At 45.6% G+C, this 14,589-nt stretch overlaps 1 protein-coding gene across 18 annotated transcripts in view; it reads right to left on the bottom strand.

Moving 5' to 3' along the window:
* PTK2 (protein tyrosine kinase 2) overlaps nt 1-14,589 on the bottom strand; it is a 192,754-nt gene that overhangs the window by 139,271 nt on the left and 38,894 nt on the right. For 5 of the 18 annotated variants that reach the window (XM_061438478.1, XM_061438479.1, XM_061438477.1 and 2 more), the window contains 2 exons: nt 9,405-9,544; nt 3,930-4,279 (listed from right to left, as the gene is read on the bottom strand). The exons of 11 other annotated variants lie outside the window; for them this stretch is intronic. In XM_061438478.1, the coding sequence (XP_061294462.1) occupies nt 3,930-4,026 (97 nt within the window). In that variant the 5' untranslated portion in view covers nt 4,027-4,279; nt 9,405-9,544. Of the gene's footprint in view, nt 1-3,929; nt 4,280-9,297; nt 9,322-9,404; nt 9,545-14,589 lie in introns of those variants that run through there. 2 more of the 18 variants (XM_061438484.1, XM_061438487.1) reach the window with 2 other exon arrangements.

The following is a 14,589-nucleotide window of genomic DNA, read 5'->3' as shown; positions in this document are numbered from 1 at the left end:
CTGGGGAGGAGGCGACAAGGCCCGAGGCCCGGCCACGGAGTCCTGGGCTTCAGAGGTGGGCAGAGAATTAGCAAGGAGAGCCCTCAGAGAAACATGGTGCAGGGCAAGGCTTCCCTCCTCACCCCCTCCAATGGCCTTGCGCAGCTCAAACTACCAGCTCAAACTACCGTCAGTGGAGAAGCCCAGGCTCTCCAGAACACGCCCACATCATTCTCAGTGCCTCTGTGTGCGATCCCTACAGCACGGAAGACCCTCCCCACGCTCTCAGCTGGAATCAAAGATGCCCCAGACTCTACCAGTTCAGGTTTCTTTTTCACTAAGCAAACAACTGCTGAGTGCTGTTAATATGTCCCACCATGGAGAATCAAAAAATAACGAGACCTGAGCCTGGCTGCAAGAACCAGGGAACAGGAGACAAGCAACTAGGCAGAGCTGTGTGAGTCACCAGCTCTCACCCTGTGTGAGGGCAGGGCCCAGCGAGAGACAGAGGGCCACACGCGGAGCAGAGGCCTGAAGGCATCACGGGTGAAGAAGGAAAGTTCCAGCAGGAACAGCAACAGCACAAGAGGCCAACAAGGCCAGCCCAGCAGGGGCCTCTCAGAAAGCTAGGTGCGCACAGAGCTGAGAGGCTGGGGCCTGCAGGAGCTGGGGAGGGGAAGAGAGAGCAGAGGAGAGGCGGGCAGGGCCTCCTGCATGTGCAGGGTGGACGGGACCCACTGCGGTCAATGTGCACTGGGGGCTGCTACATGGGGGCACTGCTCCCTGTGCTGGGCACTCAGAAACTCAGGTGTCCTCTGGAAAGCACCTGATTTCTTTGACTGTAAACATGCAGATATCTAGATAGTTACACTGTAACTATAAAATGGTTTATACAGTTATATAAAAATATACTTTTAACCTATCTCCCCCACAAGTCAATTAGCTCCTCAAGCTGTCAGACCACATGGCTGTGGTCCCACAGGCATGGCAGAGGATCAGGAGGTAATTCCCAGAGCAACCATCAGACCCTGGGAGCCGACCCAGACCCATCTGTTGAGAGAACTAGAATGCAGCACGTGTGCTGCTACAAGAGGAAACGCAGAGACCAATTCACTGCTTTTGTTGAGCAACTTCTAAGGCAAGTGGATTAGCTGACTCTACATAGAATTTGCTCATTCATTAGGTAATATTTATGTATGCCAATTACTTGCCAAGCACAAAGAAACTTGACACAACCCCTGACTTTGTGAAGTTTACCAGCCAGCAAAAAGATCAAACAAGTGCAATACACTATGATCGATAACAGTAAACACAAGACGGAAGCAAAGACTCAGGAGGCAGCATCAGAGAGAAGCTGGTTTAGCGGAGACCTGAGGGCAGGCTGGAGCTGGCTGGGCAGAGGGGTGAGAGAAGAGGCAATGGCAGGTGCAGGAGGCACGAGAGCAAAGACTCTGGGTGTCCTGGGCGCTGAACAGTCAACAGGGATGAGCGGCCAATGGCCCAGAGCTGGAGACGAGGGCAGAGCCAGACGAGGCGCCCTGCAGGCCAGGTGAAGGGGCTGCAGCTTCACCTCATTCTAGAGAGAAGCCACCAGGCAGTTTTAATAATATCACCAGATTTATGTTTCTACAAAATCCCTCCAGCGGGTATGTGAAGGCTGAACATGTGAGGACATAGGAAGACAGACAGGAAGCAACTTCCACAGCCCAGAGCGGGGGAAGGTGAGGAACCGTCAGGATAAAAAGATGGATCCATTATACACGGAGGAAGGTATCAGAGAGGCACCCTGGGTCTGGTGGCATGATGAACTGAGTGGACGGAGCTTTGACACGTTTATTAGACAGAGGATCTGGGGAGGAACTGATTTCAGTGGCAACAAATAAGAAGTTCCTCTGCGGCTGGTATCAGATGCTTATGAAAAACATGTAGATATCAAGAGACAGCTGACCCCTGGACTCTGAGACACAGAAGAGAAGAAGCGTTATTCCCAGAGATGGACAGATGGATGTTTAAAATACTGATATAGAAAAAACATGATTTTAACCACAGGATCCAGAATCACACAAAGGAACTATTAATAGTATATTCAATTTCAATCTCCCACTGAAAGACAGGGGTGGGGGGGAATCAACAGCACATTTGTTCCTGACAACCAAATCTGACACCTCTCAATCCTTCCTAGTCTTTCAAAAAGACAAAACAAACAATGCACACACTGAGCGAATCAAAGAACTTTCCAAGGAGGACTTTCTGTGCTTAGTAGCCTTGCAGCCAATTACACGGCACTGTAAACATTTACACTTACTTCAATAGTCTGAATTCAAACTGTCTTCAAGCGTAGGAAATTATGACATAGTTGAATACAATTTATAACAACGTCTTCTTAAATATGTTAAAACATGTTAAAATACACTCTTCCTTGGGTGCAATCTAAGGCGGGTTCCCTAACATTAACTTCATCAGTACAATAATGTTATTACAGAAAAGACTCCAGACTCTTTTAAGGATAAAGGTTTCAGGTCAAAGTACACGAATATGGGTCCTACTACTTTTAGCCTGTTCTAGTAAGGATCTCACCCATCTTATATCTGGCCATGGCTGTTCTATGAAGTTAATGTGACCGATCAGAGCCAGTGTGAGCTTCAGGACATCCAACTGCAGACCGAGCTTTGGATACACAGTCTCTGGGTTTGAGGTCTGTCTCTATCTAAAAGTAGTGATTTTACACTTGAAAATAACCAATGCAGCCAATTCCTGCATAGGAACACTGCTGTCTGTATCACACAGCAAAAAATAATCGGGATGAACACCTACGGGTGAGAGAGTAAGGAGAGAAGGCAGAGTGGCCTGTCCTGAGACCGCGCCTTCGCGCTGATACCCACGGGGCCCTGGACTCGGTCCCAGGAGTGGACAGGGCACAACCCCCCCACCGCCCCCGCCCCCCGCGCTGTTAAAACCTGCTCTGCAATGATCCACCTGAGAAGATGCCTGTTCCAGCCCTACAGGCAGGCGGACCTGACCTCAACACCCTCTCTACCTTTTCCCTCTTGTGTATAGGTGAGCTCTTTTCTCACACCCACAGCCCACCTCTATCAGAATGATATTCCAATAAAAACACCTCTATTTATTTACTCTGCAGTCAGCAAACATAATGGAAAAATAACTGCCTGCAATCGATTGCTCTGGGACAAGCAAAAACACTATAATCTCTTCCAAAGTTCATACTTCTAGTAAGATATTTAGATTTTTTTTTTCAATAATAAAATATTCACTAGTAAAGTAAAGCAGCGTACCCATTTTGGTCTTATTCATATGTGAATTATATGCATTCTTAAACTTCTAAACGTGTTCCTCAAACACGTGTTACAATGAAATGCTACATTTTGTGTTTTGATTTTTATATAACTGAAGCCTCTAACCACATTACAAGGGAAAGCTAGTTATTCACAGCCCTGCCAATCCTTAGAGACAAGCCCACCTTGCAACAACAAGGAGTTTCCAAATAAATATACAATCTTTACAGTGAGTAAAGGAAACCAATTTTTGAAATAGGAAAATCTATGTTATTCCTTTTCCTATAGTCCTGTTTAAACTAAAAATTAGTCTCTATCCTTTAAAAACTTCCACATGGAAGAATGAATGAGGACATCTTAATTAAAACTCAAAATAAAACATGAAACTTTAAGAGACATAGGACAGGCTATAGAAAAAAAAATATTTTACTCACTTAAATGCATTTTCATAAAAACAATTTTATTTACTATTTGAAATGCTCTCTAAATGGTTTTATGCAATAGTTGCAAACCCATAACAAATCATTTCCATTTTTCCTTAAATTTAACTGTAAATCTATTTGAAATAAGTCCTGATAAACTCTTATCCACCTTTTTAGTGCAAAAGCATGTATCTAAATAAAACTTAAACTGAACAGATCTTTAAGTTATTTATACCTTTAGCCCAACACACTGGAAACGGACTACAGCCGCTCTTCTCCATAGACAGCGCCTGGGGTTCCAGGGCCCCTCGGCCCGCCACTCCCAACAACATAAGCTCGGTCCTAGAGAGACCATGCCAGGAGTCCGCACACCAAGTCCCGGCTCATCACTCCCACTGGACTTGCTTCGATCCACATTCAAGACTAAGCTTCCCCTCTGCGCTCCTTTTTTCAGAGCTTGAGGCAAAATTTAGGAGGTGTTCCTTCTGTAATATTTTCCAGCAGCTTGAAGAATGCCTCTCAGTTACAGAATCTTCTCAAGCTTCTGCAATCTGAAACACAGACCGTCCTGGCCGGATTAAGCTCCTAAACAGAAAGAAACCAGCAAGTAACGTGACCCCAAGGATCTCTGTTCCTAGATTCATTCAGGGAAGGAGGGCGAGAGGGCGGGGAGGAGGGGACAGAAGGAGGAGGGACAGAGGGAGGAGCCCCGGGCAGCCGGGAGCCTGCGCCTTATTAATATGCTAATCTCACCCTTCTGTTCAATTCATCTGGCTGACTTCTGTTTACAGAACTGACAGGCGATTCTAAAACTGGGTAAGCTGCAAATCAAGTCTGACCCAGATCAGGTCTGTAGGTGCCTGTGCAAACCATTTTTGTTTTCAAAGTAGTGCTTCTGGCATTTTACCAGCCTAATTCTGACCTTACAGTTAAAAATAATTACCTTAATGAAGTAAGAATAATTCTGAAAATAAAATCCTGATCAACACTAAAACAAGTCTGTAAAAACTATGTCCATAGGAACCCAAATATATGTGAGATTAAGGTATTTCTTCAGATTGATACTTGAAAAGTAAGTTTGTAAATTTATAAAAACTATCTAGAAAACACATAAAAACAAGAATGTGAGGTTGCTAGGTACTTTCAAAATTAGTTTAATGGAATATTGAGGGATCCAAGATGCATTTCTTTTTTTAGCTTTAAAATATAATGGTAAACTCATACTGAACAAGCAGGAGAGAAAAACACTCTAATAACCTGTAAGAGCAACTTTCTTTAAAAATGCAAAGCTACTTACTTTCTTCATTCAAACTGAGAGATAATTAAGGTCATCTAAAAAAGCCAGCTATTTGAACACATGCCACACTTAGTATCTGAGCAGTGAGATAATATTATCTTAGCAGGAAGATAATAAGTAACTAGGCTCCTAGAACCTTGCCTGAGCACAGTTTAGCCCTCTTAATATATGGGTAATTTTGTTAGTAGACAACCCCACAGGCTAATAAAAAGACAAGTACTCTACTTAACTGTGAACAGGATCTTATGACTTCACTAACTTCTGGGGGTGGCGGGGTTACTGAACAAAGGCTGTGTCCAGGGATGCCTCAGGGCCGGGTGCTGGGCTTCAACAGCTCGAGATGCTGCTCTGTCTGCAGGCTTTACCTTCAGGCTCCTAACTGCAGGCCTAACTCAAGTGACTGCCCCTACTCCACAGTGAAAACTATCATTTACCACAGAAAACTCTGAACTCAAGCAACAGTGGGAAGAAAGGGGGCTCCAGGAAACACAAGCAAGCTAGCCAGAAAGAGAGCAGAAGAAAGAGGCGGACAGATCCGGGGTTTGTCCTGAAAACCAGCCCAGCCTGCCCCGCTACTGAGGCGAGCCGAGGACAGAAAGGCCCACTGCCGCCACGGGTGCGTCGAGGCACATCCCAGGTATCTGGGCGTCCGGTTCAGCCCCACAAGCAGGGCTCAGGGCTTAATCTGAACCATCAACCAACAGACTACAAATGGCCCGAGCAAACTGGGAGTCTCTCTTGGAACGTAAGATTCTCAAAAATGTCAAAAACAACTCAAAGCTACCTTTCCTTGTCACCAATTGTATTCCACACAGCAGATACTGATCACATCTAATTTTCACATCGAAGCAAAAACAGTGCCACCACTGCTTCAAAAGATGAGTAAAGACAGGGCCTTTCAACCAGGCAGAGGCATGGCCACTAAGCCCACCCGCCGTCCAGGAACAGGGTCTCCACCCACAGCCCAGAAGGCGAGGCGGCAGCTGTCCAGAGCCGGGGGGGGGGCGGGCGGACATGGCGCCCAGGGAGAGAGGGCGTGAGGGGGGAGCCTATGGTCCAGATGAGACAACCAGCGGCAGCGGCTTTCTCTCCCTCCAACCAAGCTAACTGATACTTTATTTCAGTATCCGAATGTCACCTTCTGGGGTGCAAGGTCTAAAAGCTGGAAAGATACAGAGAAGCAAAACTTCTCCAGGACAGGACCAGAGGCAGCCTGACGAAGCAGCAGCTACAAGGAAGTTCAGCGCCTCTGGTGGTGGTGGGTCAGTCGCTAAGTTGTGTCCAACTCTGAGACCCCATGGACTTGTAGCCTGCCAGGCTCCTCTGTCCATGGAATTCTCCAGGCAAGAATACTGGAGTGGGTTGCCATTTCTTCCTCCAGGGGATTTTCCAAAGCCAAGAACTGAACCAGGGTCTCCTGTCTTGCAGGCAGACCAACTGAGCTACAAGGGAAGTTCTCAGCAGCCTCAGGGCTGCTGAAAAGAAAAAGAAAAAGCCGAGGGTATGAAAGCAGAGAAGGCTGCAGGTGCTCTGGGAACAGCAGGGCAGCACCTGTGAGTCAGGCCTGTGCCAGCTGCTCTCACAGGAAACGCCTGACTTCAATCCTGAACACAACCCCAACAAAGCATTTCCTCCCCCGTGTCTACAGAAGGGGATCCTGAGGTCCAGGTGGACCTGCCTCAGGCCGAAGAGCTGAAAAAGGACGAGTCCTAGCCAGGTTGGTGATATGTCTACTCCTGTTTTCTTTTTGCTAAACATTAAAACAACTCCTGCTTTTAAACTCCCAATCAGTGACATCTTGAAAAGAACAGGAAAGGCCTATAGTTCATGACAACAGAAGTGAAAAAAGTAAGCAATCCCTTTAAGCTCTGATTTATTTATTTATGAAATTCTACATGTTAATACAGAAAGTTCTTTGATATTTAAAACAACTTCTTTGTAGTATCTGTCCAGCTAAGAACAACTAGTTAAGTGTAAGTCCACTTAACAAGTAAACTCTTAATTAAAATTTACAAGAAAGATTACTATTTGCTCAGGCCCCAAGCCTTAGTCACCCCGACTCCTCTGTCTCTGAGGATCAAAGCAATCCATCAGCAAAACCCATTATCCTTGCCTTAAAACTATACCTGGGCCGTGACCTCTCCCTGCCCACTGCCCTATGTCTGCTGCCGACCTGCACACGGGTCAAAGCCACAGGCCAACCCCGCTCCCCCATCTCCAATCCGGCTGCCCCATACTCCACTCTCAACCCAGCAGCTGCAACTGACCCTTCCTTTCAAAACAATCAAGCACACCATTTCACTCCTTTGCTGCTGCTGCTGCTAAATTGCTTCAGTCGTCTTATGGCTCCACCGTCCCTGGGATTCTCCAGGCAAGAACACTGGAGTGGGTTGCCATTTCCTTCTCCAATGCATGAAAGTGAAAAGTCAAAGTGAAGTCGCTCAGTCGTGTCCGACTCCTAGCAACCCCATGGACTGCAGCCCACCAGGCTCCTCCATCCATGGGATTTGCCAGGCAAGAGTACTGGAGTGGGGTGCCATTGCCTTCTCTCACTCCTTTGCTAAAACTCACCAAAAGTTCTCCAGATCCCCAAGCAGGTAGCCTACACACTGAGCATGGTCTTCAAAACCCTGAAGGCTGCCCTCCCACCCACACCTGGGGTCCTCACCAAGCCCACCGCCAGGGTCTTCTCAGCTCCAACCACACTGACCTCCACTCTGCCTTGAGCCCACACCAGGCGTGCACGACCTCAGGGCTTTTACACGGCCTGTCCCTCTAGGTGGGACACTCCTGTCTCAGATAACCACAAGGCTCAAATGTTACTCACTCCACTCACCTCGTCTAAAAGTCCACAGCCATACTCTTAACTCCAGTTCCATCTGCCCCAAAGCATACACACCTCCTACAGCCCCCCGTGACTTGTTCCTGCCCTTTGTCCCCTGCCCAGCTACCCCACCACAACGTGCTCTCCACAGGGGGAAGGACATCACTGAGTCTGTGCACTGTCCCCAGGGCCTCACTGCTAATACGGTCAGTACAATGTATAGGCCACACTCCACACCTTCTCACCCCGTAGGTAAGGAGGAGATGGCAGAGGGGCAGTCTAGGTTCTAGGTGTCAGAGCCCAACACTAAGCTCCGTGACAGCATGGCCAGCCTTGGTCCTGGGCACTGCTTCACCTCCAAGACCCAGCACAGGGGTTTGAAAAATATCCACAGAATGAATACGTGCATCATACTTGTTGCAAACCTTGCTTTTCCTCCCAATAAGAATGGAAAAAGAAAAACTGATATGAATTTTAGGAAAACCATATGGAAATGTCCTTCCCCATCTGACATAAAAAATAAACCACACAACTGAAGTATTCTGATACTCCGAACAGAACTTCCACTGCAGATGTTAATAGAACCAAATGATACTAGTGTGTAAGATTAGATAAAACCACTGGAAGGCTAGCAAAGAATGCTATAAACAAAGTTAGTGAGCAAAAGAACACTTCACATACTGTGTAGGTCTGCCCACTCTGGCTTCCCTACAGAAACCTGGCCTGAAATAAGAAAGTCACCAGGGGTGACTTCCCTGATGGCCCAGTGGTTAAGACTCTGCTCTTTCCATGCCGGGGAGGGGGCGTTATTGTCCAATCCTGGTCAGGGAACCAAGATTCCACATGACCCATGGTGCAGCCAAAAAAAGATTTAAAAAAAATTTTTAAGAAATAAACAATCTTTAAAATAAGAAAGAAAAGAAAGTCACTGGGAAAGAACTATTAAGAAACAAACAGCTTACAAACGTCACAACAACAGCTCACAAAGATGCAACCCTGACGTTCAAGTTCTCATACACTTCTCACAGTTTCCACAGTTTGCCTTAGGTTAGACCAAAACTCCTCGGCAGTACTTCTTAGAAGAGTAAAGCACTGGTAAATGGTTTTATGTCAACCAACAAGAAGAATTTGTAAAAACATATAATGTAATTCACATTATACACACAATTCAAAATTTATCTTCTCTTGCCTTTCTTTATGCCTCATTAATCAAAAGTTACAGATTTAAATAAAATCAACACTTTTACCACATGGTACGTCCATTAGCGACTGATAAGTACAATATACCCAACTTCCGTCAGTTGGGTGCCTGTTCTAAGCTTACTTCCATTCAGACTCAGAGAATTATCTGTTCAATGTCACTGTGACTCACTGTCTCCATCACAAACACAGAAAAAATTTTTTCTTAAAGTTTTAATATCAATAAAAATTATGACTTGGTAAGAACTAAAGAAACTTAGTCTTAACAATGGATATAATTACCTTCTGAAGACAAACAGACAATAGGTCTCAAAACACAACATACTCCAAAAGGTGATGGTACTGGTATTACTTGTTTTCCCAGCCAAGTTTCATGACAATTACCATACCTCCCTTCCGATACTCTGGAGGAGCTCTGGGGAAGTTGAGGAAGGCACTGACTTGCCACTGGAAGATGCAAAGGAGCCCCAGTTCTACCCGTGGGACAAAGAAAGAGTCATTTCACCATCCTGAACCTCAGTGTGTTCACCTGAAAAACAAGGACAACGACTATCACTTACTGAAGCGTGAAAATGTCAGTCACAAAACAGCAGAGCAGCAACACGAATAGTAATGAAAATATGATAATAAGGATGCCAAGTTAATGCCTACTATGCACCAAGCCCAGTTCCAAGTACTTTTAAAATACTGACTTATTTAGTTATTAAAAACCACTCCCACGAGGCAGACTCTATCACCTCCACTGCACAGATGAAGAAACTGGAGCACAGAGAGATAACTTGTTCCAGGTCACAGGGCTTCTAGGAGCAGAGCTGGAAATCAAACTCGGCAGCTAGGCCCACAGTCTGTGTTCCCTGCCGATCTGCTCAGTGTGCATGCGTGCTCAGTTGCTCAGTCATGTCCAGCTCTCTATGATCTCATGGACTGTAGTCCACCAGGCTCCTCTGTCCATGGAATTTTCCAGACAAGAATACTGGAGTGGGTTGTCATTTCCTTCTCCAAGGGACCTTCCTGACCCAGGGATTGAACCCGCTTCTCTGGCGTCTCCTGTACTGGCAGGTGGATTCATTACCACTGTGCCATCTGGGGAGCCCAACTGGCTAAGTGCTTTACACCTATTTTCTCAATTAACACAACCAATGATGTAGGTGATGTTTAAATCCACAAGTGACACGTGAACAAACTGAGGAGCAGAGAAAGGAAGTACATACCTAACATCAGGCTAGCTGGGTGGGGCTGGGATAGCACCAGCTCTCGGATACCAGCCAGACCACACCCTTCAATCACTACCCCAGGGATGCTACCTGCAGAGGCTGCAAAGCGTTCCAGAGAGGGGCGGGAGGCAGGCCCCACCTGGCCTCCGGAGGATGACTACTGGGTCACGGTGAAGACCAAAGGGACAAGCAGGAGGAGAAGAAATGTGCCTGGGGGCAGAACACAAGACAGACAGGCCTCTCTCTCCCCGACACAGCACCCCACAGTGGTCCCTGGTGTCAGCAATCCTGCCCAGAACACACTCAGACGAGATGCTGAGCCTGCAGCTGGTACCTGAGAGACGCATCCAAACCACCAGGAGACACCCACCCATCCTAATGGATGAACCCACACTCAAGAGATGAGACAGAGGGAAAATGTCTTCTAAAAGGGCAGAAAGCCCTGAACCTATTATTAATCTAAATAATTCTGAACTAGAGAGTTCCCAGAGACACTAGTTCATAGCCATTCCTTATTTATTTTCCCACATCAAACATCAGCACTAAATTCCAGGTTAAGAATCAGTTGAGAGTTTATGAGGGAAAAAAAGGACCCTGCAATGTGTGAGAAGATGCTGCTATAGTTTTTCAAAATACAATGGGCAGCAGAGGCACAGTAACACAGGGTGAGAGAAGACATTCACCGAACCGAAATTTTCGACCTAAATATATTTAACATGTTATGAAGTAGAGGGCAGTTTTTGTGTATGCTGACCAAAAAGACACAAATAATCAAAGGCAATCAAGTAGTTAAAATGTTGAAACTGTTCAACTGTGAAACTTTTATTGAACAGGCATATGCATATCCAAATCACCTCATCATTTCATCACCATGTATTTTTTACCCTACAAATCCAATTTATCCATAGTTTGACCACTCACCTTATTTAGCAAACAGTGACAGTATCAAAGCACTGGCTCCCGAATTAGGTAACTGAAGCAGAAAGAGCCCAAGAGAACCTCTGGCGTCTGGTTAGAAACCAGGCCGTGCGGCTGCAGGTTGTGAGCAGACGGCTGTAGCTAAAGGGGGCGCTGGGGCCAGGGGGACCCCTGGTGGTAAATGAGCCTCTTCTACAACCTACATTCCTCAGCTATAAAGAGGGACACATCAACCACTGACATTTTAAATTATCCCTCACAGTGGCCTGGAAAAAGAAGGAGTTTCTACAGTGTAATCCAACAGAAGCACCCAGCACGGATCCAGTCCCTCCTCCAGTCATACTGAGTAAGAGGCACCACTGAGGCTTCTCTCCGTCCAAACACAGCTGCACAGTGGCTGGCTTCCTTTGTCCATCTCCCGCCTCCATGCCTCTGGTCTTGTCACACTGGTGTCAACAGACACTATTCCAACTCAGCAGAAGCATAGAGAGTCACTTTTTCAATTCTACCTAAAATTTTTTATCATTAAAAAGTTATTAAACTCAGCCATAAAAAAGAAAGAAACAATGCCATTTGCAGCAACATGGATGCAACTAGAGATGACCATACCAAGTGAAGTCAGAAAGAGAAAGACAAATACCACACGATACCCCTTCCACGTGGAGCCTGACATATGGCACAAATGAACCATCTACTAAAGAAAAGGCTCACAGGGAAGAGACTTGTGGTTGCCAGAAGGAAGGGGAGAGGGAGGAGCCGCGGGGGGTCTGGGTTGGCAGATGCAGACTGTTACATTTAGAATGATAAACAAGGTCCTAGTGTACAGCACACAGAACTATCTTCAATATCCCATGTAAACCATAATGGAAGAGACTACTAAAAAAAGAATGTATGTATGTGTGTAACTGAGTCACTTCTCTGTACAGTAGAGATTGGCACATTATAAATCAACCATACTTCAGTTTTTTAAAAGTTATTAAAACCAACGCCACCCTTATCAGGATGATTATTACTATTTTTTTTAAAAAATATGAAAATAACAAGTGTTGGCAGAGATGTGGAGAGACAGAAACTCTTGCATACATCAGTGGGAACGTAAATGGTGAAACTGCTACAGAAAAGAATGGAGGTTCTTCAAAGGAGTCAAAACTAGAACTACCACATGATCGAGCAGCTCCACATGGGGAGCCCTACATCCAAAAGAACTGAAGGCAGGGTCCTGAAGAGACCGCACCCCTCTGTTCACAGAAAGTATCCACAACAGTCAAGAAGCAGGAAGCACCCGCCGTGTTCATCGATGGCGGGACGCAGAAGTGCAGTGTGATTACAGCGGTGCATCACTCAGCCTCTGAAAGGAAGGAAACCCTGTGACCTGGGACATGAGCACAGGGCCTGTGTGCGTGCTGTATGCTTCCACTCATGCGAGGCACCTAAAGTAGCCAAGCTCATAGGAACAGAAAGTAGAACAGTGACTACCAGGAAGCGGGGAAGAGGGGAAAAGGGGTACAGAGCTTCAGATTTGCAAGATAAGCCTAGAGATCTGTTTCACAAGATGTTCATACACTTAACACCACTGACCCGCACACTTAAAAACAGCTAAGATGGCAAATTTTATGTTCTGTATTTTTTGCCTATCCCAATAAAAAACTTAAAATGTTAAAACCACTTTAAAAGAACGCATCTCACGTTTTACAACAAATCCGCAAACGTGACACAATTACGTCTACCTGTCGACGGAGAAGGCAATGGCACCCCACTCCAGTACTCTTGCCTGGAAAATCCCATGGACGGAGGAGCCTGGTGGGCTGCAGTCCATGGGGTCGCACAGGGTCGGACACGACTGAAACGACTTAGCAGCAGCAGTATGGACAAGGGGGAAAGTATGGAGACATTAGAACGAGCCTGAAGCGCAAGAGGAAGGAAAAAGAGAGACAACAGCCTATCCTGGACCAGGCTGGAGACAGGCCCAGCAGTGCTGACACTGGTGCGGCACGGGACGCGGGCTTTGCGCGGCTCACAAAATACCCCTGAAGAAAACCTGGGATCACCACTAGTGTTGCCATTTGCAAGAACGAGGAAACGGGCTTACAGAGGTGCAGGACAGAGGATCCGATGAGACTTTGTAAAAGTAAGGCCACACGTGACTCCAAAGCCAAGACAGTCACCTTTCCATCTCCTTAAGCCTGAAAGCCCCAAGCTGTCCATTCAGTTTGTTTGAAATATTCCTTGAATTCTGACCTTGCCACACAGCAGATATGTGACCTGGGGCACTGTTTTTCTTTTTTAACTTCTCTTTGACTTGGTTTTCTCATCAGTTAAACGAACTTTAAAATGGCATCTACCATTCACAGCTGTTAGGAGAATTAAATACCATCACATAAAGGGCTTTGACATCATCAGGGCATTCCTTTGCATCTTCTGGGCTGGCACAGTGACTTAAGAATCGCCAGGAACCCAAGAATGCCTAGGACAGAGCCCGGGTCCCCAGGGAGCTGAGAGCTCTCAGAGGACAGACACACAGGTCCCAGTAAGCACGCCCCCGGCAGGCTGGTTGGGGAAACCCCCAGTGAACTTCCTGTGCCATTCGAGGCTTAAACAATTCAGAGGTTTATCTGAAAAACTCAAACAACTGGGAACTGCCTCCATGCTGACAGAAGGGGAATGAGCAAATAAAGATGAGTGACTACATACATGTGTTTAAAAAAACGGTGTTTGCTGAAAATTTTTCATTGATACCGAAAATACTCATTAATTTTTTTAAAAAACGAACATGTTCTATCGAGAATTAAGGTAATTCCCAGTTCTAAACTGCAAGGATTTTCAAGATATATATTTTAAGTAATAAAAATAATAAATTAACACAAAAAATAACTATTTTAAAGAAATGATATCTAGTAAAATTCCCATTATTTTTCTAAATAATACACAGTCAAACAACACATCAAAAGAGAAATTGAAAAAATGTTCAGCACAGGATTGACAATTAAAAACAGAAGATCAAAATCTTTAGGATGGAGTTGAAAGAGTATACAGAGGAACTTTTTAACTTTAAGCATTTATATTTAAAGGGCGAAAACATGAGTTGTCTGGGTTTTTTTTTTACCTTAAATGAGAAAAAGCATTAGCAAATTAAACTCAAAGTAAGTAGAAGTTAAGACAGAACAAGGAGCAGTGCTGGGGCAAAAGGAAAAATGAGTAATAATGACCCTGTCTTCATGAAAAGTTTGGTTCTATCCATCAGGGACCTTTTGCATTGATTCTTGACTTCTAAAAATACTGCTAAAACATCACTTATCTTGATGACTGAGAGTTTTGGGGTCCCTTAGAAATGCCTTACCAGAGTCCTGCCCACACCTTCCCATTCCCACACTCCACTTCCGCCCACTGGCCCACCCGCCATAATCCCAAGGCTCCCCACATCTAGCGCAATCACCTAGAGCTT

The sequence above is a fragment of the Bos javanicus genome, chromosome 14 (genome assembly GCF_032452875.1).
Source record: "Bos javanicus breed banteng chromosome 14, ARS-OSU_banteng_1.0, whole genome shotgun sequence".
Classification (NCBI taxonomy): Eukaryota; Metazoa; Chordata; class Mammalia; order Artiodactyla; family Bovidae; genus Bos; species Bos javanicus.
The sequence above is the reverse complement of the archived record's forward strand: the minus strand, read 5'-3'. Positions and strand labels throughout refer to the sequence as shown.